The 25,938-nt window shown below is 41.3% G+C and overlaps 1 protein-coding gene across 5 annotated transcripts; it reads right to left on the bottom strand.

The window, feature by feature from the left end:
• Positions 1-634: 634 nt before the first annotated feature.
• LOC147240649 (myocyte-specific enhancer factor 2D homolog) lies at positions 635-25,390 on the bottom strand. 5 transcript variants are annotated; one of them, XM_086194375.1, is made up of 13 exons: positions 25,187-25,390; positions 17,965-18,348; positions 14,859-15,062; positions 14,354-14,491; positions 13,363-13,579; positions 12,554-12,610; positions 11,746-11,927; positions 10,854-10,883; positions 8,192-8,318; positions 7,810-7,996; positions 7,077-7,145; positions 5,711-5,761; positions 635-5,224 (listed from the first exon to the last, which is right to left on the bottom strand). In XM_086194375.1, the coding sequence occupies exons 2-13, from the start codon at positions 18,016-18,018 to the stop codon at positions 4,753-4,755; spliced, it is 1,788 nt and encodes a 595-aa protein (XP_086050501.1). In that variant the 5' UTR covers positions 18,019-18,348; positions 25,187-25,390; the 3' UTR covers positions 635-4,752. The 5 variants fall into 5 exon arrangements, with proteins under 5 accessions (XP_086050501.1, XP_086050503.1, XP_086050502.1 ...); XM_086194377.1 differs by lacking the exon at positions 5,711-5,761; XM_086194376.1 differs by lacking the exon at positions 10,854-10,883.
• Positions 25,391-25,938: the final 548 nt, after the last annotated feature.

Here is a 25,938-nt window from a genome sequence, read left to right as displayed (position 1 = left end):
AGACACGCAGACGACTCGCAAACCTCCCGACAGCCGTCAACTGTCCTACGGCAGATAAAAGCAGAATTCGAATCATGAGTTACCAGTGGAAGTTCTCTCATGCTAAAAAATTCGAAAATTAAAAAGTTATATTAGGTGACACGCTGTAAACTGCACATCTGACTTTTAAATGGGAATCTGCACATTTAGGTAGAATTTTTGAATTTCCCATGACTGTGTACTAAAAAAAACATGTTGCTTTTAATCTTTTGCTGTCGTACATCGACAGATGGATCAGTAGTTGGCTTAAGATCCTAAAAATATAATGCATACTCATAAAAATAAGCTCAAGCTGCACCACACTCAATAATTTCCAGTTTCTGCCGGTCTGTTTTCAGTTGAATTTGGCTGAAGCGTTAAAAAAACACAACTACGGACATCAAGATTCATGTCTTTAAAGAACCAAACCCCAAAATACTGAATTTAGTCGATCGCCAAACGTGTGAAAGAAATTTCATCGAAAGGGTTTGCAGCTGTGAAAATAAGCAGGAAGGAAACAACGGCTCGTGTACATCTGAAGGAACATGAGAACAATTTCAGGACTTTTCACTTTGTGAAAAACAGTCCATCTAACAGTCCATTTTACAAAACAAACCACAGATGCGGTTTCATTTCACTCAGTTTGTCATTTAATATATAAAATACGGTAAAACATACGCAAAAAGGATAAGGTTTCAAGGGACTTGGATACTTTGGTACAACAAACACTTTTTTGTAAAAGCGGTATAGAATTTCAATAACATATCAGTGCATACTTTGTATATGAAAATATACACAAACTGTATCATTCTCAAAAAACAACAAAAAACATTTTCTTTACAACAAAACCCAAAGCAGACTAGCTCAACACAATATATTAGCTATAAATTTAATCTTTAGTATTTTATATGCTACATTATTCTGAGGAGTTTTAAAACCCATTTGTGATGCATGTCCATTTTCATTACTGTACGTAAGATTTGTTAACTGTATCCCATGCATTTTTCAAATTTCATGAATTACTAATTTCAGTTGTTTCCTGTTTATAAATATATTCTATATCTTAATTAAAATTGCAGCATTTAACTGGTATTTCCTTTATTGCATTTGCTAACACCACAATAACTGATCGTGCAATTTTCAGCAAGTTGTCTCAACAAAGGAAACCAGCACTATATGTATATAAGATAAAATAAGAGAACAAAAACGGTTGGCTATCCTACACAAAATAGCAATAAAATAAAAGCTCCATAATATCATTATAATCATAGACAATGGAACTGTCACCAGCACAAATTAATCCAAAAATAGTGAGATTCTAAAAAACATTGTACACAACAAGTAACAGGGGTCCAGGTTTTAATTTCTCATATCGATTGTCTCGTGACTACATCGCTAGATTGGACAAAGAACCTTTTTTTGTACACGTGGCAGGATGCTGAAGCCCAGTCGCTGTGGTGTCACATTTCAGTCAACAGGTTTTTATGGAAATTCAGACATAATTAGCTCGTCAGTTGAGTTGATTGAAAGTATCGGATATTAAATCGTTAACCTGAAACTGTTTGCTAAACTCCTCCCCTGAACAGTGACGATTCAGTCTTAGCTTAGCAACTGTAGCTCAGCACGGCTTTCTCTTGGATTTGCTGCAGTCGTTAGCATGTCCGGCTAATTAAAAGAACCAATTACATTAGTTAACCAATGTTGCTTCTTCAGACAGGAACTCACAACTTGCTCAAACTGCAATTCCCTGCTGTATGGAAGCTGCTGTCCTGCGTGCTCTAAATTTGGGATGTTAGCGATTATATGTCAGCAGTATCGCCATATTTTGGTCATTAAAAAAACCCCAAAAAACAAAACGCTATTAGTTCTTTCATTCCAGCCCAGTTTTGCTCAGGTTTCTTTTTTGCTCATCATCAGTGTAACACAAATGTAGATTAATGGGCTTTTCCAAAGGTTTTGAAAAATAAAGATTACTTTCTCAAATTCAAATTTACATCTTTTTTTGTTTTAATTGACTATATACGTCATAAACTTGTTTGGAAACAGATAGTATTGACATTGTTAGGTATTGGCCAAAACAAAACCAAAAAAAATTACTGTAATGAAAATAAAAACAAATATTGTGCATCCCTACATTTAATTTAGGGGGAAGTTAACGGCTCTGTATTGGATCTTATTTTGGCGGAGCACGTCGGTTCGTCCTCATCCTGAAAGCCTTTCATCTTGCGATGTGAACATACTGCCTGAATGAGCAGTGAAACAGGATTATGTTATAATGGATTAACAGTCGGATCTTGTGGTTTGATCAATGTAAGAACAATCATTTACATGTGACTTCCTGCCTTGGACATGCATCTTTAGTCTTTTTAACACAAGTATGTAGCCATTAAGTGCATATTTTACACCTTTTACAGGGTTCTCGTTTTAAAAGAACAAAGAAAAAGCTCATTAAATTGTTTTTAGCCATTGAACTACAGCTGATAAATCCTGCTTACTCTCATTGCAGTCAGCAAAATCAAATTGCCAGCTAAAGATGAGAAGCCCGCTTTTGTCTGAAAACAAGCACCTGTTCTTTACTAAGAATTTTGAGTGGTAAATCTGCCACTGTCATCAATGTAAACTGCATACAGTAAGTACTGCATGATTATAGAAAGCTGGACACACGGTAGCAACAGTAACTAAGAGGGCGGGGCTTGCTACAAGTCAGTTAACAGAATTAAAACCCAGAAGAATGGCGCGTTGAGGACAATTTCAACAATACTGGTGTCAGACTTACTATTCTGCACCACTTTACCTACACTGACTAATAGTGTAGGATTGTTTAGGGAGAATACAAACATCATCATCATATCAAGGAAAGTCAGGCAATTAGGAGAAACTTCTCTACTTGACTAAAGAACCTGTGTACACACACCCGCACAGAAACTTGAAATGATTCAGACAAAACCAATTTGTACCAAAAACATCAAACAACACAGCACTTGGTAGCAAATTTCTTGACTTAATTTCAAAGTGACAAAAGGCAAAAAATCTGTCTAGATGTGGAAAAGATTCTATAATTCTGACTGTGAACTAGTCTTAGTGACGGGCAGTGTCTCCATGATTTTTTTTTTTTTCTTTTTTGGGTGGTTATGAACAATTCTACTTGGATCGTGGGTTTTAAAAAAATATGTGGCAAGAGAATATGATGACACCACAACCAAGCGGGTCTCTGTGAATGAGACAAAGTGCACGCACGCACGCACACACACACACACGCACGCACACACACTATCAACACTAGCATAAAATAGGTTTACTGAAACAATTCCGATCCGTCGTCACTACCTGGTGTGGCGTTACCTCTGCGCCGTAGCTGGAAACAAAGTTCACACCCATATATGCAGACAGATCCACTGAGAGTCAACACATTGCTTGTTTTAGGGATACCTAGCAAAGTCTATGCAAATATACTCATATGTACATACACGTCGTTGAAGCTGAAAAGCTATTTTTACTTTGTCGCCAACTGAAGCGGTAGAAATATAGAAAATGTCTTTTCCTTTCACTTTTTGAAACACCGCAAAGAGATAAAGGAGCGCTAGAGAGAGCTAAAGAGGACATCAAAGCTTTTGTGTTAGGAGTGATTTTTATACAAAGTTCCTACTTCTGGACAACTAACAGACCTTCAAAATACCAACAGATAAAGAACACTTGGACTGAAAGAACCAAATACTTCCCTACCCAAAAAAGTCACAAGAGGCTTAAAAAACTCATACTATGCGTTTATAACTGGATGGCATCTACTGGTAATAAGCTGAGTGACTGGCTGGATTTCTGGTGCAAAAAACTTCCGAGTTCCAGAGGAGATGAGGCGAGAGGACACCCAGTCTGAGGATGGCGAAGCCTGAAAAGCGTCGACAGTTTCATATTTCCGTGACAGTGCGTGTGATTATTCAGAGTTCTGCACCGCGTGTGAGAGGCATTTGGCTGTTTTTTTTGTTTGTTTGTTTTGTTTTGTTTTTTTAATCTGAGGAGAGGTCTGTATTGGCACTCTGGCGAGACTCCACAGAGAACCACCTGAGGGCTCGGGCCTGCCTGGGAGGAACTGTGGATGCCAGCGGTAGTTTCCAGTTTGTTTGCCCAGTGCCAGATTAGACGCCCAGTCCTCCAACATATCCAGAGCGATTATATCCAAAAGTGCAGTTTGGAAGTGACTTATGGAAGAATGGACAGCACACATTTCAAATGATCTAAGAGCAGGACGTGGCAAAGTCATACAGCAGAAGTCCCAGAACGTCGCCAAGCTACCAATCACATTGTGAACAATAGTAGAGCTCAATGTAAATACAGGATGGTGATGCAGAAACCATGTTAAAGAGAAATGTTTCTTATGGTTTCGTTAATTGCAAAAAGGTTTAAAACCTAATTTCTACCAAAACAAATTACTATACAGAAGTCCGTTCAAGCAAAAAGGCTTTAAAAATCTACTGTCCCCTCGGTTCAAGGGCCTACCTGGGACAAAATATGCAGCTGAGCGCTAAGTCGTCATCTTTTTTTGTTGTTGTTGTTTTCTTGGCAAAGCCTCGGTAATCTGAATGACGTAGTTGAGTCGTATGATGTCGGACAGAGGCAGATGTGTGATGATAGTGTAACATGGCGGTGAGGTTGGGGTACGGGGGTTCAGAGATGAGCGTGGGTATTTCAGTGTCACCAAAACTTCACTGGGGGTGCAGGAAGGTGTTGCCGCTGCCTCTATGTGACCCAGGCGTCTAATCTCATGCGCTTGATGTTGCCTCCCTCCTGCTCTGGTTCATTGGATGCCCTGAGGAGCTCAGCTGAGGGGCTGAAGTCAGTTGGCACCGACCGACTGGGACCGACGTTTCCCGTAGTACCACTACTACCGCCGCCACCTCCGCCTCCTCCTCCAGTACCACCCCCTGCTGCACTAGTGTCATCGCGGTCGCTGCCTTCAAAGGAACTGGTGTTGCTGCTTACACTGTCTGCAGGTGAGCGGCCAGTGGGGGGCTCCAGACACAGCAGTGAGCCTGGGTACTGCGGGGGTGCAGTCAGGATGGCTCCTCCTGAGGTTGAGGACGGTGTGGTGGTAGGAGGAGGGCAAGGGGTGCTGCGATCCCGGCCGGGCGAGACGGGCTCTGACTTGATGCTCACGCTGGAGTTTGTGTTGACGGTCAGCATGGCGCCTTGAGGTATATGGGTCACAGGCCTGGAAGCAGGGTCACGGAGAGGAGACAAAGGAAGAAAATGGAAGATAAGGGACAGAAAAAAAGAGGAAAAGGCAAGAAAAAAAGAAAATGATTAGCCACGAGACAAACGGTGTATGAGAAACTGGATCAGACAAAAACCCACGTTACAAGGCACAGCACCAACAGGAAGAAAGCAACACTCCGTTATTAAAAAAATCCAATCAATTCGGAGCCTTTTCAAAGCAGAGATAAGGACCCCACCGCTGCCAACAGATCAACAGAACAGCCCAGGAAGCGTGAAATGAATCGGATGACAGGGTGGAACGCAATGACTCAGCTATGATGTGAAGAAACTATAAACAATAATCTGGGGTTAGAGAACATGGTGGAAACCGGAACTATGTCTCTTTCCTGTTTGACTGCAGACAGCACCAGACATGCTTGGGGGGGGGGGGGGCAGCCAAAAGCGCACAGACACACAGGAAAAAGGAAGTGTGATACAGTACCGGCCCAACCACTCATCTCTACCCAAGAGCAGGTTGGACGGCGAGCCAAGACTGTGGGGAGAAAACAAAACGTTGGAGCCCAAAACCAAAGGTGGATTAAAGGCGTGTGAGAGGAAAGAGTGGAACATTATTGCTAGCAAGATTTCCTCACACAGCAATAATGTCAAATGTTTTTTGTACATTTTTGTTCCAGCACAAAGAAAACCTCTTTAATGTGCACGAGTGAATCACAACAGTGACAGTGTTTGTTGCCTCACTACAACAGTAATAGTGTGTACAGTGGCCCTTCTGCTCAGAAGATGAAAAAACATTAGCATGCTGGCTGAACTTACAGATTTAAACACAGTACCTTTTTAATTAAGAGTTTCCAAGAGAAAAGCTTTGTAAATAATTCACTAAAACTTCCAACTGATTCTCCTCAGTCAGTGAGACGTGCAAGGACAAGTGTGATCATCACGACAAGCATGGACATTGTGTGTCTTCATCTTTGACTCATTTCTATTTAGAAATCCCCTTCATGTTGTCATTTGACTCCTGGAAGCCCTTTGGTGGTGGTAGCAGTTCTTCTGCAGGGTTTCTGCTCAGGTGTTTAGAGGAACCCTTATTTGTATATTTGGGCTGGGAAATAGGAGTGAAGGAAATTAGCAGTGACTTCAGGTTCGGGATTATTTTGACGGGAGTTCATTTCCTGCCTGTTTTTAATCATTTGTCTGATTGGCAGAAGAAACGTAATGACAAAACTAAAGCAATAATATGATAACTCATTTAAGGATCTGGCATCTACTGACTACAACAATGGATGGACAGTTCAGAACGATCAGAATCAAAAGGGGACTACTGGAACTACAGAAACACTCAGGACTTTGTGGGTGTTCCTCAGAAGCAAAGATCATCTAGTTCAGTTAAGTTCCAGGCCAGAACTCCTTCCAAAGGAGACTAGCAAGTGTGGAGTGTGTGACGCTGAAACGCCGCTGCAGGATTCGAGGCCCTTGCATCTAAAATCAGCTCAACTTCAAGCTAGTTTACTTGATGAACACCCCCATCCTCCTTACTGCTCCTCTGATTACTCATGCTTTTGCTTCTGATGCCTAAGAGGTATCCTTATTATTTTGTGTTACCAATAAGGATTAATACACATTTTAAGAGTTCAGGTGTCACGTAGTGAATACATGTCGTTGTTTTCCTCTGCTTCAGGGGTTTTTGAGGTCAAGTTGCTTCTGGTGAGCAGGTCTATTACTCAGGTCTAATTGGTATGTATGGCTGCCTTGGAGTAACTTATACAACACCACCCCCCCACCCCCCCAAAAAAAACCCAAAAAAACAAGGTCATGACATTTCACACACAGACACACTGGTGGCTGTTCACCTCAGATTGGCAGCCAGACTGGACACCTGGCTAGACAGCTCGCTGCTCTGTTTGTCCACGCCCCACATGCTGTGGACGAGAGGAGAGAATACACTTCAAGGATGTGGTGGTCAAGTTACCAAAGCCCAGCAGAACTGCACTGCTAGCTCCACATCACAATAATTGGTTGGAAGGCTCCAAAAGATCAGGCTTGGGGGGGTAAATGAAGAAAACAAAAATGTGCAAATGGTTTTTCCAGTTAAAGTTTTCTTGAATCAAACTCCTTGATATTGTTGTTTCTTAAAAGTTCTATACCATGAAAGTGTGCTGTAGTTTGCAGCGTAACATCTCATCTCACTGTCTTAGTGAGGTCAAACTGGCCAGCTGTTTATTCAAATGTACTGACAACCCTCTAGTGCTTCAACCTGCTCAAGTGCAACAGCGCCAGAGAAAAACTGTCCAGATTGATGTCATGAAGAGGCTGAGATGGTGAGATGCTGGTGAGAGACCAATTCACTAAAGAAGGAACGTGAATTGCTTGTATATAAGGTCATGGTATGGATATCATGCAAGCTGACTGGGAAGGTCAGTAGGTCAAGTATTTCAGCATGTATGTTGTTATCAGTAGAACTTGATCACGAAGCTCCAGGTTTGCTGGGAAAGGCAGCCACCACTGCTGAGGGATGGCGGAGCTGCATGGAATCAAGTCTGGTTTAAAAGAGAGCTTCACATAGACTACAAGTTAGAGACTTACACCAAGTTGCTGAGTGACGCAAGGTTAAGTTGTTGTTGCTGCTGCTGCTGTTGTGTTTGCTGTTGTTGCTGCGGTTGCTGGGAAACAGCCTGCTGCTGTTGCCATGTGGACACACTGGTTGGCAACAAGCCACCAGGTGATGCCAGAGCATGTAAAGCAGTGATGTCTGCACTCGTCAGCTGGTATTCTGAGAAAGACCCAAAAAAATGAGGAAGTTACAAAATGTTTCATTCCTAAGATGTTAGTTTCAGGAATGACAGTGTGACAATCAACGCACTGTGTTAACTGCTGTTTCACTCCAAAAAACAATTGTACTTTACAGGAAATTAAGGACGCCTTTCCAGATCACAGGGAAATAAGCCTAGACTTGAGTGTAGCCCACCTGTGTTGTATGCTGTGGGCATGGCGGAGAAGGGCAGCCCCTGGGCCAGGAGGCTGGGCGTGGCTATGGAGACCACGGGTGTGGTGAGCGTTTGCGGTACCTGAGCTCCGGCCTGCCGCTGGGCGTTCTGCCGGAGAGGATGGCGACATGTTAGTCAACAAGAGGACACAAACTTGAAGCCTGATGCTGTAAGACTTCAGAATAATGCAGATTCTAACATGCTTGGAATGGCGATGTGCATATGACTTGATCCATAATGAGTGCAGTAAATCTCAAGAGTCGGGTGGATTTACTATCAGGAGCTTCTTGATGACACGCATCAAAAACTCTCTCCTGCTTTTGTGTGAGCTAATATAAAGTGGATTACATTGAAGGCAATTTATCCAAATCCCAGCAGTCATGAAGCTAAATATTATCATGAGTTTATTTTGATAATCTACTCAAATTTGGTTTCTCAAAAGGAAAAGATTGGCATCATTTTATGTTTGTCTCACTGCCAGAAAAATCATCTGCAGTAATTCTCTCAAAAGCCTTTTCATTCCTACTGAACACACAAAGTCTGAATCTCCAAAAGTTTCAGCAGCACTCAGACTGGAGTCATGAGTGTGTTTGTTGAGGGGGATTTTCAGTTATTATTTACTGGATTTACTCCACAAACGCATCTCCCAGTACAACAGTTTGGCTCATTTCTTTGCTTCTAAAAGGTTTTGGACCACGCTGGAGCTCTGAGGCACAGAGGAAAAGATTTATCCGAACATTAAAGCAGCATCTTCTAACCTGAGTTACTCTGTGTTGTATTATTTACATTGAGACAGACAGACTTTGTCTATCTTATTAACCATATGCCTCCCTTGTTGCTTGCCTTCATTACTTTTTGTTATTTAATTGATTTCATACAAATGATTGTCTTAAACCTGCACCAAAATAAAAACCAGGAGGGAAAGACTTGTAGTTAACAGTTGCTGGAAGAATAATCACCTGAATGCTGACATAATGATGTGCTCATGGAAAATATTATCCTATATATTGTGCGTTCCAGATGTATGTCTTTAATCACCTTTTATCTCTGTACGACAATCTAGCTACAATAAATTTCTCGGTCCACTGTGCAGATGAAAACATGGTTTCAGCTGCTGCGGTGACCCCGAGCTTGTTGAATCTCTAGTTTATGTGTAGCTCATGACAACAGGTTGCTTTGGTGCGCAACAGATTTATGCTTCAATCTGTCACTTTGAGGAGGGGGCTAATAGGGTACTAGCCTGCTGCTTGTTCAGTGTTTGTCATCTAAATTGTTAAATTCATGCACAAAGTGTTGAGTGTTTCTTCATCACAGGTGCAACCAGCATGGGGCTGGATCCGTAAAACTGCCACCATGAGGTTTTATTATTATGTACCTGCGCTGAAAGACACAAATCTCAGAAGAGCCACAACACTCTGGTGTCAGCTTCAGCTGAATTATCACGGATAAAAGCAAACTGCAGTCCTTTGTAAAAGAAAAAAGATGGAGGGGTCTGCATACAAAAGGCCAAAGATGCAATAATTCTGGTTTGAAATTACTCGTCTGTATTGTGAGACTGATCATCCTTGGAGGAAACATTCTGCCAGAGTTATGACTGTAAGGCCGAAATTACAGAGAGGAGAGAGGGGCCAGATTCAATTACCTGCCTTTGTAAAGATGGGTGGAGGGGCGACGGCAAGAGGGTGATGAAAATGAATCACTATCCCCTGGAAAATGAGATTCTTGCCTGTCAACTTTGTGTGAAATTGTAAGAAGGGCGAGCAGAAAGCTGGAGGCATGCCTCTTTCTGTGAATTCAGTGTAAATTAAAATGGGATTTTACATAATAGGAAGTTTTCTCCCAAAAAAGTACACTACAGAGGATCTTTAACATTTGTTTGTGGTGTTAAGGCTCGTAACTAATTCCCTGTATTTTATGTTGATCTATAGAATGTCAGAAACGGCTGACTGTTTGGTTGGATCAACGGCTCCATATTCAATTTCTGACATATTTTGCAAAGTCTCATATTGAAGAGGAAAATAGGAGAACAAATGTAATTGGCTTGCAGATGATTTTTCTGTATTGATAGATGAATAAACGAATCAGTTAAAAATAGTATTGAAATCCAAGTTCATTGAACTATTTAATATAAAGTTCTGTAAATCCACTGACTGAGGAAGAACATTTGAGTGAAATGCCTTCAATGCAACACCAGTTTGGTTCCATGTTCTGTACTTTACAGCTGGGGTGGAAGGTGAAAATGGGAGTCGGTGTAAGTGGACAGGAATCATGCTCTGCAGCGTCCGCACCACAACGCCAAGTGAAGAGACACTCATGCTTCAAGTGGTGCCATATGATGAAGTAAAATGCCTGGCGGGAGGCTGACGGGATCACTCAAGACACATCTGTTACTGTACTGTTCTCACTTTAAAAGGGGCTGTGCAAAGATTGTCCAGATCGTTACGCTGAGACTAGAGACCAACACAACCATGAACCCTGAACCACATGCAGTCAGGTGCCAACCACAAACTGAAGACCATCCCAAGAAATGTCAGTGAAGGAAAACCTGAACAATGGGAAACTCTGGTATCGTGACCATGCTAATAATGTGCGGGCAGTCGATAGCCATCGACTCATGCGAGTGACTGACGTGGAGAAATTCACCTCGTTTACCAATTCCAGCTCATCCTCTGTCTGCAAAGGGTGGTAACAGAAAGGGTTACAACTCGGGTTCATACTTGGAACGTCAAACAAAGACCAGTTACGTATGTTTGAAGCTGCTTTTTAGGACATTACACTTTTGAAAAGCTACCAATGATGCAGGGAAATCAACAATAAAGTCATATTATTAGGGGATTTTTACTTTTGAAATCACTAGCAGGGGCACCGTTCTCACAGTATTTTTGTTTTGTTCTCACCACCCACACCTACGAGAGCACATTCAAGGAACAACACTTAACAGAAGACACAGCTGGTGGTTTAGGAGTCCTACATAAATACAGAAGGACCGCATTCTTCGGTGTGCCGACTGTTTTTATCCTGATGGCATTCAAAAGGGACACCGTATAGCCTCTATTTTTAAAGAGGAGAATTGAACCGTAAACCCCAGCAGTCAGTGAATAATCAAGATGTGCTTGTTGAATCAAATCAAACGGTGGTTTTATGGAACTGTGACAGCGCTTCGCATCATGGTGGTAACACTAAATATAATCGAGTTTTAATGGCTGACTAGCACAGCTCTGTGTTTGCAGGACATGATGAAACAAGGTTAACTGTTGATATGGAAGCATCTTCATGTCACGAGGTTATGAGAAATCTCAGAAGAATGTCAGAAGCTGATTCACCTAAGACTTTGCCAAAGTAAATATTGCCATGTTGGATCTGGAGAGCACAAATCTCTGCCTCTGGGTCCTTCAGTCTCTCTTCTTTGACTAGATATTATTTGTAACTTCTTCACTTTTCATAATTCCAAGTGTGTTTATCAGGAAGTGCACCTCATTCATTGCATAATGTTAAACGCGTTCAGACAGCACAAGCTGAGCTTGGTTGAGCTCACCATGTGTATCAGGCTCTTTCCGCCCTGTGAGGTGATGACTCGGAGGTCTGGCTTGCGGCTGTTGACCATCTGGGGGCTGGGAGGTGGGGGTGGAGACTTGGCCGGAACTACTTTCCCTAGACTGTTGCCGTTGGAAACGCTGAGGAGGCCTGGAGAGGCCCTGGCGCTGGTGTATCCATTAGCTGCGGGGAGACCGAGGTGTAAATGGACACAAATCAATAGGACAATCAAACAGGTGACTGCAGACAGCGGGAGGTGGATTGCTTGTGTGTGTGTGTGTGTGTGTGTGTGTGTGTGTGCCTGTGCATGCACACTCTGAGGTGTTTTAAGTAATCCTCCAAAGGTTTCAAAATCTAACCTGTGTCTAATTTAAAGACGTGTCAGGGTCGGCAGAATTAAGCTGTTTAGAAAGCCAAATGTCAATTCCTTTCATCCGAGACCTAAACAGACGATGTCAGCATCTTTTTGATGTTGTCAAGAGAGATTTATAGTGGAGTCAAATCTATTTGTAACATGTTCAACAATACTGCAAAGATAGAATAATATTTCCCGTTTGAAAAGAACAAACTGAAGAAAAAGATTTGAGATATCAGGATTGATGGTGATCTGTGAGAATGGAGACATGGAAGGAGAAGGACCGGGAATCCCGTACATGTCTGTTACTGGCGGCTTCCCCTGATCAATCACAGATGGTGCAGAGGAGGAGAAATAAACACTCAGATAAAAACCCCATAACAAAACACTCAGCGGTGGAAAAGCGAGGACAACATGATAAGCTCTGAATTTCAACAAATGAAACTCTACTCACGGACTGGACTTGGGCATCCTCCGTTTGAATTATTGAGGTCTCCCCCAAGAAGAGCGCCTAGTGAATACAGAGAAAGACATTAAAAGCTTATTGTTTGTCCTGAAATACAAATTTGTGCTGAATATCTATTTATTTTTTTCTAAATAAGTAAACAAAAGAAATGCAACAAGGTCTTGAAAACTGTAGTTGGAAAATATACTGTAGCTCTGATAATACTATGATACAGTTTTCAAAATGTTGAATAAACTACGTACATTGACAATCCACTGTGGTGAATATTAACATATACATTTTAAGACACAGTGTTACTATTGTAAGTGTTATATTACATGTATACCTTTTTTGGATTCTTGCATCCTTTAGTCAGATAATTCAATTATTTGATTGTCATTCCAGTGAATATATGAACAATATCCTTTTTCAGCACTGATGCTTTAAGTTCGCTACAATTCACTGCATATATCGTCTCAAATGATATTCCAGAAGAATGCATTTCATGAAGATTAGCTTTAGTTCTTCCATGCTGAGCGTTTGATTGATACAAGTATGAAGCAAAGTATAAAATGCTAATCATTAGCAGGACTGTATGTATGCCTGCTGATCTTCAGTGGGTCTGCCATTACATAACCACTGACTCACAACTGGCGACAGTTAACACAAATGTAGTATTTTATCCTTGAGACAAGAACAGCAAACCCGCACACACAAAATGAGTGATTATTCTGCATTTGTTCACAGCACAGTGCACTTCTGCTGATGTTTTCAGGTCTATAAATGACTTCCATGCTGCCAAACTAGCTCTAGCTCACCTGCACTGGCTGGTCGCTGTGGCAACCCAGGAGATACCGTATTTCTCTGAAGAGTCGGTTGCTGTGGTGACAGGAGGTGGGTATCCGTGAGCGATGATGATGTGACATAGGAGGTAGTTACCAGTGCGTTGCCAGGGTTACTGAATTGCAGTGTGCTTTGATTGGACGCCTGGACAGTGATGGGCATGGAGAACGTCTGGGGTGGAGCTGTAGACTGCTGTGAAAACCCAAAGATTCAAGATTAAACTCATCGTACCAATCGCTGCACGACTACAATTCAGTGTGCTAAGCTAACTAGCATCTGCTGATCTTTGTGGATCTCAGAGGTCAGTCTGCGTACAGTCAGCCTGCTAACTGGCATCTGCTGATCTTTGTGGGTCTCAGCTCCCTATGGCACACCCAGAAAAGAGAAGGGTATCTGTCCTCCCTGGCTCTGGGGAGGACGACCCTCAAAAAAGATTAGCTTGTTCCTATAAGTACCACGTGAAAAAAGTGTGAAACCACTGAGAGGAAGTTCACGCTAAAGATGTGTCAACATCAAATTTTCATGCTGCAACTATTGTGGCCAAACACATTATTATAAAAATCTAATGGAAATACAACAGCTTGTGAGTGACTTTACAGATCAGTTTCACCCCAAGACAGTCATGACATGAACTGTAGAAACTCAAGTTACATTAAGAAATGACAACAAAAACAAAAATGCAGGTTGGTTGTTTCAAGTCTCAGACATCTGACTGCTACATGCAGCCCAGAATCTCTTTTTCTTTATTTCTATGCACATTGTTTTAGGCTTTAATTGTTGTGCCTGATCACAACAGCCTGCACGTTGTAATTCATTTGTTTATGACATTTCAGGAAGTCAACGGCATGTTTTAACACTTTCTAACATTTTCAAGCCTTTCTTTCCCAACAAAAGGAATAAAGAGATTCCAAACATCAAATAGTGATTCCGATAAACTCCTTCTTTGGTGCGGTTGAAAAGACTTACTCCGTAGCGTTTGAAGAGAACATCCAGGTCCTCTGTGGTCTTCCGGTACTTGTCATCATTGAGGGGACTTTGATCGATGGAGTCCTCACCGTCAGGCTCTGGACTGTCACAACCGTTGAAGCCTTTCTTTCTCAAAGTCTACGCATGCAAAAGAGAGAGCCATTGTCATTTCTGGCAGCTCTCATTCTCGTATACTAATTGCATGACACAGGACAATATTGTTAGTAGGAATGATAAAGTCTGACATATGTTTGTTCACATTTTGATTTCATAATAGGTGAAACATAAGTGTCGATAAAAATGATACCTTTGAATTACATTCATCTTTTGAGATGATGCAGATCATCATGGAAGCACTGACTTCTATGATTTTATTTACCGTAATGTGCAGATCGTTGATACTAGATTTTGACTAAATTCTCAGGCTTCTATTTGTAATCATAAAGTAGTCAAAATTCGAGAGAAGAACAGTCTTGATCACCTAAAGCTCTAAACCCACACTGACCTCAATGATATCTGCGTTGGTCCGGCTCTCGTGAGGCTCATTGTACTCGGTGTATTTAAGCAGGACCTTGTCCATGTCAGTGCTGGCGTACTGGAACAGCTTGTTGGCATGGTTGAAGATGATCAGGGCGATCTCGCAATCACACAGTACACTCAGCTCGTAGGCTTTCTTCATCAAGCCGAACTTTCGTTTTGTGAATGTCACCTGGAAGAAAGAGAGCGGAGAATGCACGGACATGAGTGTAGAAGAATGACTGCACCAGTTTTTAAGGCTGTCATCCATTAAGCTGACATAATAACCTTCCAATAAAAAGGGATTTTTCATTCAAGTCAATCAGAGCAATAGATGGATGCCACGTCTCTGCACACGTCTTCCACGAAAGCTCCGACTCACAAATCGAAAGTTTAAAATAGAAGATTAAAAACAGAGTCTGTAACCTGTCAGTAATCTTTCAGCTGCCTTCTGATACATAACCAACAGGCACACGAGATCAGGTGTGTTAACAATTCCTGAGGGGGTCAACATGTAAAATCTGACATCTGCAGACCAGAGGAGGTCTACATTTTCATTTTCATCATTCATCATCAAAGCACTTGTTCAAAACTAGCCGTAGTTTGATTACTAATACAGGTTCCTGAACAATACTAATTACAATAATTGCACGAACTAAAAACTACATTACATAGCCTCCTATTGACATGAAAATATAAACCGATTCACCAAATGTGGTTAAATCTATCTTTTTCAACACTTTTGTTGTTTTAGTCACCCCTAGAATTAGTTTGACTGTGCTAAAAAAGGGAGAGATTTACTCCTTAGATATTGAAATGAATCATACTAACCGGTCTGCAAAAAAGTAGGCAGCCTGTAACATTCTTAAATATTCACAAACAATGCAGTCAAGCAGCCAAAGTAAATGTAGAAGGAGCCACATTAGCCGCTGAAGTATTTGCATCTGTGCTATTATGTACATGTAATGTTGAAAAATAAAACAATCAGCTGTCAATGTAGATAATTGCTCAGAGGCACCTTGGATTGAGGTGTTTGCGTGTGTGTGTGTGTGTGTGTGTGTGTGTGTGTTTGTGTGTGTTTGTGTGTGTGTGTGTGTGTTGTCATTAACAGCCACTCCTACACATACGTGCAGCCAGACACCATCATACTTGGCTGCTACACTGGAGTTCTGTCAGTTCATGCGGGTCACACACTGAGTGACAGTTACAGCGTGCATGTTGCTGTCGACTGCTGTGCATTTGAGAGCTTGCCTGCAAGTGAGGGAGGGGCTGCAGCACGAGTGTAGTGTGTCCTGGTGCCAGCTGGGGATTTTAGTGCAGTGCCTTATGGGCAACATATAAATGGGCCAATTATTAATCTAAATCATGAAGTGGGTCGGATTATTTTATAACAGGCCTCGAGTTTAACACGTGCTCTAAATAATGACAGCAAAGACGACAAACATACACTGCATCTATTTTTTTTCTTTTTTGTGCTCCAGGGCTGCTAGAACCATCAATAAGACACAGTGGAGTTTTCAACCAAAACTATTTTTCACATCCACATGCTCAAGTTTTCACTCCTCCACAAAGCCAGCTGTCTTATAGGAGAGCAGCTCTGCAACACCAGCAGGCAGAGGTAGACAAAACAGAGTCCAGTAATGGTGAGTTCATTGATGACACCGATCCATAACAAAAATGCCCTTGTTGGCTCTGATACAGCTTGAAACATCTCTGACTGAAACACATCTGTCTGGAGAGTAAAAGCTGTGAGGAGGCACAGATGTTGGCATTAACAACTATTAACAGAGGAGACAAGCTTCAAATACTGGCTTGGCTTGTTATTGAACAACTGCTCGTCTAAGATGTCAAGGAGGGAGGAGAGCGTTGGAAAATCAACACAATCACAAACCTAAAAGCAGTTTACAAATACAAGCTTGGAAGCAAAAAAGGACCAAAACAAAAGCCAGCCATTGAAGAAACAGACACCTGACAGTTTTATAGAAAGGAAAAAAATAACACTCTGAAGTGTGATGAAGCCATAAAATTAATGTTTTAGCTGTGATGCAAAACAACTGATCAGCAGACCCGTTGCAACACCCATCCAACACCACCCCACTGTGATGTGGGGAAATTTGGAACAAATGGAGCTGAAAACAGCTCATTCCTGAGAACAGCCGCCTGATTTAGAGAACATCCAACCATTCAATGCAGCAAAGATGTGTATCGAAAGGGGACAATAACAGAAGCGTGAAGCCAAATCTACAACAGAGCAAAGCAACTTCAAACCGACCAAACCCATGACTTGACTCTGAATGCCTTTCAGACAGCTGCTTTCCCCACCAGCTGTCTCACCCTCAGACAGCAAGATGGATTTAACCACCCCCCCCCCGAAAAAAACAAACTCACACAGGGTGACATAGTGATGTGCCACTTCTTTTAATTTCAGAAGATTTATACTCTCTCAAAAGATGATCCAATGTTATTATGCTGTTATACAGACCATTTATCTTAACATTGCTAAATAAAGACTCCATTCACTGGCCCTCGATTCTGATACAATCAATCGTATGAAGTGTGAGTTGAAGAAAAGAGAACTTTTAGTTGGGTCCGTTTTTTTTCTTCCTCAAGTCATTTGTGTGTATTAAATGTGTAAACGTGTCACGGAGAGGGTGAAGAAGGCAGGGAAAAAAAGAGAACTGACTTGTTGAGTCCTAAGATGAGCGTTACAGAGAAAACTGGGTGTGACTGCAGGTCAGGTCCAGTTCAGCCTGACAATCCATGGCCTAGTGTGACTGTGAGCTGGTGTTCACTGACTTGAGACATCCTCAGAAGTAGATGACAGCAGGCAAATATGGGATTGTTGCATCTAGTGATGTGATAAAAGGAGCTCAGGAGTCCCTCACTTTGGCGATGTGGAATGTGGCGCTGCATCCTATCTATGTTTCAGAGGGGTTTTATTACACTGAAAGTTAAATCTGTTCTGTATTTCAGGTATTTTAGATCCACAAGATGTAAGTTTAATGCAACTGAATGTGGGTACTTGAAAGGTGAATGACACATTTTTGGTGAAGTAGCACTTTAAGACAAAGTTTGAAAAACAAAGGGAGCCTCACCTGCTTGTTCCTTTCATCGGTGATCCGTTGGATCTGAATCTTTTTTCTACCCATGATGCTTTGCAGTCGCGAAGACAAATGTCGTAGTCAGTCAAGTGAAGAAGTACCTCTCAGTGCAGCCTGCAACCGCTTAAGTCAGCCAGAAAAAAAAAAAAACACTCAGACAGAGTCATGCATCTGAGGACTCTGGTGCAGACACATTTCTCCGCCCAGGTGTGGTGAGGCAACGAGGTCCAGTCCTTCGCTGATGGGCAGCAGGTGAAAAATGGCTGCTGCAGAGATGTGCGTGATGGAGGAGTCGCAGGATCCTCAGTTCATTGTTCGCTCAGCAGAGACAGAACTCTTCCCTGCAGCGTCTGTGATGAGGAGGACGTCAGTCCTGTCCTGCAGGTGACAGGAGAGGACAGAAACATTACTATAAAATTACAAGTCCATTATGACTGGTTACTCATATAAATAGTATCCACAGCAAGGGGACTGGGTTCACTGGTTTAAAACCAGTACAAGACAGGAAGGACCTGACTCAGCACATTATTATAGAGGACTGTGTACTCAGGTCAGCACAAGGTGGCTTTGAGGTTTGAATGTAACCTTCTCAGGTGGCACCGTCCCCCCAGTCCTGACCCTCCTCATCCTTGTATTCCTGGGGGATTGGGGACTAGGCCAGATGGAAACCTAGAATGCCACTGGTGTCAACATGGGGCCTCCACACTCCCTACTTCAGCACTTAAGAGAGGCTATCTTGAGAATTAATCTGAGGAGGGAATCCAGCATTGGGTAAAATACTTCATTTTATTTTGTACTATTTTGGCTTCCAATGATTATGTAAACACAACAATTAAAATAAAATGACTATTCTGTGACATTGGCTTATACAATGAAGCTCTTGTTTTGAGATGGCATGAAAGAGAGCCTTTGGTCAGCTAGAAAAATTAAACCAATTCAGCTCTTAGGAAACACTTTGTTGAGAAACAAACAAGCATGATATTTCCTCTGCTGCTGGCTCAGTAGCAAACTCGAGCAATGGAGGTACCTGGGGATACAAGTACCTCGTAATCTAGGTGTGCAGCTTCAGAAGGCTCAGTTTAAACAATTTATTAAAAGAAGTCAATGTCGTGTCAAAAAAGTACATTTATATTTAAAGAAATGAAACCAAGTGCTGTGAATAACTCATGTGTCTGTAGCCAGATGGCAAACTGTGCTTGCACAAAAGGTGAAACCTGAATTGTGATGCAGACAACACACGAGCAATTAATCCGGATGACCTTGTATGTTACTCTAAAAAGAAGAAGAATATTATGTGATTCAAACTGCACTCCTTCAATACGATGGTGATTCAACAAGTCGGTCTAATGTCTGAAAAGCCCTAACCACTTTTAAGTCATGATGGCAACCTCTCTCTCCACACAGCACCAGTCTGAAGCGAATTCCATCAGACAGACGTAAAGGCATAACGTATATCAATCATCATCGTCATCTCCCCAGCACATAATTGGTTTAATAAACAACATCAATGAGACCATTTCAAGGCTCTGAATAGATATTTGTATTGATTCAGTCGGCTTTCAAGCTAAGTTTCACAGCATATGAGTATCAAAGAGCAGCGACTCAATGTGCTGCCCTTCTGGGATTGTTCTCCACTGAATCAACTCTCTGATAACATTCAATAGATGTGTCTCTATTTGACGGTCAAGAGAATTTGAAGGAAACTGGAGACGTGTCACAAAAACATGAAAGGAGCTTTGTGCGTTTGCATCAACTGGTTTGGAGCGAATAGAGATGGTTACATCATGCCATCAGAAGATGGTGTTACAGGTAATGTTATGCACTGTCACCGCCGTAATAACAGAGCAGAAGAGATGTTTGTCGGTTCAAAATGGAATGAGATTTTGAGGAATTATGGTGAGTTTGTTTGAATTTCGACTGTTCTTAAATATGAAGTGCTAGAATTAGAACTGGACTGTTGAAGATGACGGCAGCAGAAACAGCTGATCAGTCACATGAGTTTAAGAGTCGCTGTGTCACAGCTTATCTAAGTCAGGTTCCATCTCCTAAATTCTAAGTGACAAAAAAAAGTTTGCAAAATCGGATCCATTTTTTAATTTCTGTTGTTTCCAACAACTTTTCTAATGCAGCACTTTAAAATTTGCATAAAAAAACTATGTTGATGGAAATCCAACTACTGTCAAAAACAATAATACGTCAGTTAAGTCAAAAACTGGCTATTATAGCAAAACACACTTTAAAAGCTATCACATGAGGGCAAACTGTTCTTCTGTGATATAAAATACCCTATAACTCCCCCCTCCACACACACACACACACACACACACACACACAAACACACACCAGGTGCAGAATTATCACATGAGCACGGTCTCATCATGAAATGTCCTGTTATGTCTGAATACAGCTGCATTACCATAATATTCACAGTGATGTATTCCAGGGGATATGGATTTATTCATTAGCTCTAACTGTAAGGTCACAACTCTAAACAATTACTGCAACAAGACATGCTGAAAAATCCCACCGGCAGAGAGAAAAATTATTATTAAAAATGCTTCCCTGCTAACTTTGCTACTGTCAGGCAACAATATTATCTTTGATTAGCCATGAACTCAGTAGAGTGGGGCTACGTTGCGAGGTCTCTCTCTGGCTACCCTCTGCATGGCTGCCCCCTCATTACTGTAATTGACACGTTCATCCCTCCTCTTCCCCCTTAAGGCACTGATGGCTCAATTAGGAGCTGGCCGGAGGACTCCAGGATAATGAGGTCACTGATTGGTTAAAACTAAGTCCAGCATCCAGCCAAACCAGCCTCACTCGGTGACTTACGGGATCCCAAAAGACCCATAAACTACACAAACTCTTATTACAGTGGACCAGGTTTGTCTTGCTGTTTTAACAGGGCAGACATTTGGTCACTGTGGGAATAAAATTGGGCCACACATGTTTTTTGAATCATCCAAGTGATGGTTATACAACCCTTGAAGATTCATCTGATGAAGGGGAGTGCAATCAAGCTCAGGGAGGTCATCTGTCTGTTTTGGAGGAGTGCAATTAGTGACAGTGACCTTTAGTGTATTATGCACTAGCCAATGAAACATGCCAAGACCCTGAGATAAATGGTCAGTGCCCAAAACATGACTTGCAGTGGGGTTCGCCCGCCCACAGCTGTGAGACAAGATGTCCTCACTCCCTGAAGATGGACAACATTGATTCTTACTCATGTAGTTGTGTTACTCTGCATCACTTCCCCGTGAAAATAAGTCATTGAATATGTTCATCTGCCCCGCTGCTCATCACCAATGAGCACCTGGGTGCCAGCGTCAATTTGAGTGAAGATATGTAGTGGTTATACTGGATACTGCAGCTCACCCATGGTTTATCTGCTATAAAAGCATTAAAACAATCCAGAAATAACTTTTCTGGTCTGTCCACATGATGATAAGCAAAGAACCTTTCAAATTCTTGTTTTCTCAATGGCGTTGTGTACGGGCATATGGTTTAAAATCCCCTCTCCATGCTGTCGTGACCCAACTCTCTTCCCTCCTCATCTGCATCCTCTGTGTGTCCTCATAAATTCTGCAGGGATTTCCGTTGCTGTCGTCGCCATGACAGTTGGCTGGCGAGATACAGCTGGTGTAAACAATAAGACTGTGGAGTTGCTGCGCAAATGCTTTCAGCAACAAACACAGCTGTATGAAAACAATAAAATCATGATGAAACCAAAGCAGAACCCTCTTCTAGTGCGTTTAGACTGCTGAGAGTTTAAACAAGTGTGACAAGGTAATAACGAAACAAACATAAAAGCGCTGGTTTGCTAGTTCTGGGAAACTCTAGTTGAACCATGGGCTCTTTCTAAGCTAATGAAAACAGTTTTAGGTGAATATGTGCGAATAACTATGTTCCATTTCTGCCCTAAAAATCCTCTCAAATCCTACACAACAGGCCTTTAGGTAGAAGGCTACTGTATAAACGCAATTCATTTACCACAAGAGAAAGAAAAGAAAGAAATCCTCTGCTTGAAAAAGATGCTGTTATCTTTTTTTGTTTCCTGTTAATCTAATAAATTATTTATCAAAAAATCATAAAGCTGCTCTACAAAGTAAATAAAATTGACAATTTTCACTCACAGCCATAAAACCATGACTCTGGACAAGGCTATTAGAAGACAAACTTCAGAGCAACATACTGTGTAAACGGCATTTTTGAGTTGTGCAATACAGCAGTATTTGATGAGCTGGGCGGCTTTCGCCAACGCAAAATAAACAAAATATTGCCAGAGTGGACAAACAGACTTGATACTCCTGATAGTCTTAGTTTTAAAATCACTTGTCTCATTGAGCCCACTTCCTTTCAATCAAATAACCACAATGCAGTGGTAACCCAACACCTCCAGCTCAGATCAAGCAAATGGCTGTTTCTGTTGCAATGACACTTTTCATAAATACTTCATCAGCTACAAGGAGCATATATCAAGTTGGCCAGTAACAATTTTCTGCCAACCTTTAAAAAAAAGACACATTTTTGCTGACATTGAGCCCAATCATTTTTCCTCAAATGTGTGAGTGGGATGTTACTGTGAGCTGTGTGACACACAGAAAATGCTCTTCCTCCTCTTGCAATCACTACCGTCTAAGAGAACACTTGAGGGGAACTCTGCTTCTGACTCTAGAAAAAGTGAACTATATCAATAGATAAACCCCAAAGATTACTACCGACACACATCAAACTTGAGATGAATTGACTGTTTACAGTGCACTTGTATCACAGCATAGCATCGAATATCTTTTTTGTTTGCTCAGAAAATCTGTAATTTCTAACTCATTGATGACATTTGCATACACACTCACTCACATTCCTCTATAAAGTGAAAACATTCCAAAGTTCATATGACCATTTAAACAGGAGATTCCAGATGCATTTTTAGAATGTGACCTTTCCTAAATTATTTATTTTCCTAATTAAATATGAGAGATATGTCAATATTAGACAGGTTTTAAGAGCATTCTTACTAATATTAATGCAGCATATTTGGAATATGTTTCTCAAGTCAAGTTATTTACAGCAGTTTACAGGCAGATGTGTAAACACACACACACACACACACACATACATCTTCCCATTTATATACACGTACACGTATATACATATATGCTACCATGACGATTGATAATAAGTGATGTCACACCTGTCTAACTTTTTGAAATACATTCAATAATGACTACACATTAAACGAGTGGTAACAGAGTAAGCAAACAGCTTATTGATTCCAAAATGCATATTAGGGGAAGTTATGATGGAAAGTCTCATCACACATAGTACTTGGAACAGACAGGATGGAGACAATGACAGCAAACTTTAGTTCCACCCTTGTTGACGAACCGGCAAGTCAGAATTTGTGCAGCCGCATATAAACAGGATAATTAGTGGACTATTCATTTTCTTTAGTCATGTTAACAGCTAGGTTGGAATATTTACATTTTTGTAAACCAGGCAAATAGTGGAATAATTATGGACAACCTAGTGCATATAAATGTAGCTATTATCATATTCTTTTGCACTTTATTTGACCTTCTAGGCAAAAGGCACAAAAGATGCCAAGATTCGAATGCTGCCTCGAGGAAATGCTGCATCTAGAAACCTCTGATTTGTTTCCATCTGTGTACCCTTGAAACTATTCACTTTTCTCGGACACATCCATTAGAAGTGCATAATTCAAGAGCTTGATTGCAATTCAGTCATCGACAAAATGAGAAAAGCAAAGTTAAAGGTATTTAAATACCCTGTTGTTAGTGGAGAGACTGCTGTCAAAGGAATAAGGTGAAATTTATTGAAAATGTAAGGATGAAGCACTAAACCCCTCTTTGTAATACAATAACCAGGTTTTCAGTTGTATTCCATCTATGTTGTTATGCACTACGGCTGGGAAATATCTCCATACTGGATTATGATATTGGATGAGCCATCGTCTTGGATTTTGGATCTCGTTATGTTGTAACATTGCATCAGTCTTTTCTTCTTCTGGTTTTAAAGGCTGCACTTCAGTTATGTCATTTTCTGAATTTACCAGCCTCTTGTGACTGTTCTAATATTTGCATTTACCCACTTGGTTAATATATTGATATTAATCATGATAATCACAAATGTCATTGTGATAGCATTTTTTTCAATGAACTAATAGTCATCCTTACATCAGTACTACCTAATATTCCTATTGAGGTATTTTATCAAAAATATTGAGAAATTTGATTTGGTCCATATTGCCCAGCCCAACTGAGTACAGATGTTTATGTGACTATCTGCAGGAACATAAACTGGCCTCCTCCTTACAGGTTTAGGATGACACACAAATCATAGCTCAGTCATGAATGCCTTCAGCTCCACACTAAACCAAAATAATCAGCGCTCTAATTTGTTTAAGCCTGACAAAGACTTCCCTCAAGGTAAATGTTACAATAATACATCTCAACTGCACAAGATTATAATACATATATACATGGATGGAACCTCGGTTCTTTAGGTTTTGCCTTCTGCACAATCTACAGACTTCAGTTCTACACAGTGCAAGAAAATATCATTTTTCTCAAGGCTCCTGTAAAAGAGTGGAGCCTCAAGGGCAAGAGAAATGCAGCTGGATGAACAGCTTTCAACAATAGTGCTTTCATATGTCTGTTTTCTACTCAATATCATCTGGTATGTGGACATGCACATGAGGTTATCGTGTCATTTTTAGTGACAGAGTAGGACTCATGTCTGTATCCTATAAACATTATGACAGATGGAGTCTGGAGACTAAGCAGGCCCGTTGACGCCAAACAGGTACCTTCCAGCTGAGGCATTTTGACAGCTTGGAGGCTAAGACTGCTAGCTAATCCTGTATATTAGCTTTATCAAACAAGATATTGTCCTTTAGGACACCGTAACCGGATGTAATAATCAGAGCAAAGGACGAAGTACTCGGTACAGGCCATTTCACAATTTTCTAGTAACGAGCCCGACCGACAGCCATTACCTTCCTCTCCATACAACTCGGCTTGCCGAGCAGTGCCACTTTAAATCACATCACACAACTCTTGTGTTGACATTAACTCTGTTTTTCGATGTAATATAAATCAATACAGTGTTACTTAACTATATTTAAATAACCAAGTAAGCGGCTCTGCTCCAATGCGAAGAAGAAAGACGCAGGAAGGAAATGTATCACTCCACTTACCCTGAAATATAGCTGATAAAAGCCGCAGAAAGGCCTGCCACCGCCCGCTTTACAGCTAATCTGTCTAAATTCAGAATTGTCAATAATTACGCTGAAGCGCCGTCTCTGTTTATAAGACTCCGAAGCATTTTATTCCATTTAATGTTTGAGTAACTATACTGTCCACCCAGGCGATACAGTGAAACCAGTGTATGATCAACGTCATTGACATTAGCCCGTGATTGACCCGTCAAAAATCCAATAAGATGCTGACGTGCGAACCTCTCGACCAATCAGAGGGCTTAACGCCGGAGTGGGGCGGTCCGCGAGAGAGGACATGACGGAGGTGACGGCCATGTTCTGCACTACTGTTTGTATCACTCCGCCACAGTATTTACCTTTTGCATGATTTTGCATGTGGGGAAAATGTCACTGTAGCCCCGCTGTGCCCTCGCTGCTCTCCGCAGGAAAACCCGCTAGGCCATTTGTTTCTTTCATCGGTAAACACCGCAGCACCTTAAACGGCAAATAACCGCCCGCTAGAGCCCGTTAAGGCTGTCAAATAGATAAACCTTTATGTGTTTTGCGTTTATCGTCTAAATTGTCCTCTTCTTTATGCCTTCAGACATCATGGCAGCATGGCATTGCCTGCTGGAATGTTTGTCGCCTTGTGGCAATTTGCACTGATATTAGTTTGGACCATTGAAGCATATATATATACAGTCATAATTTTAAAAACTAAATGCAGATGACTGTAAATTATGTGCGAAATC

This window comes from Aulostomus chinensis, chromosome 22, assembly GCF_037954235.1.
Source record: "Aulostomus chinensis isolate RoL2024-O1b breed Wild chromosome 22, RoL_Achi_v1.0, whole genome shotgun sequence".
Lineage (NCBI taxonomy): Eukaryota > Metazoa > Chordata > Actinopteri > Syngnathiformes > Aulostomidae > Aulostomus > Aulostomus chinensis.
Note: the sequence above shows the minus strand (reverse complement) of the source record. Positions and strands in the feature narration are given on the sequence as shown.

What these genes read in the sequence shown, in the direction of transcription:
- LOC147240649 (XM_086194375.1), bottom strand. Translation starts at nt 18,018, where the DNA reads ATGGGTAGAAAAAAGATTCAGATCCAACGGATCACCGATGAAAGGAAC. An exon ending in CCGATGAAAGGAACAAGCAG is followed by an intron (nt 15,063 to 17,964) that starts GTGAGGCTCCCT and finishes TCTTTCTTCCAG; the next exon opens with GTGACATTCACAAAACGAAA. An exon ending in CCAACGCAGATATCATTGAG is followed by an intron (nt 14,492 to 14,858) that starts GTCAGTGTGGGT and finishes TTGCATGCGTAG; the next exon opens with ACTTTGAGAAAGAAAGGCTT.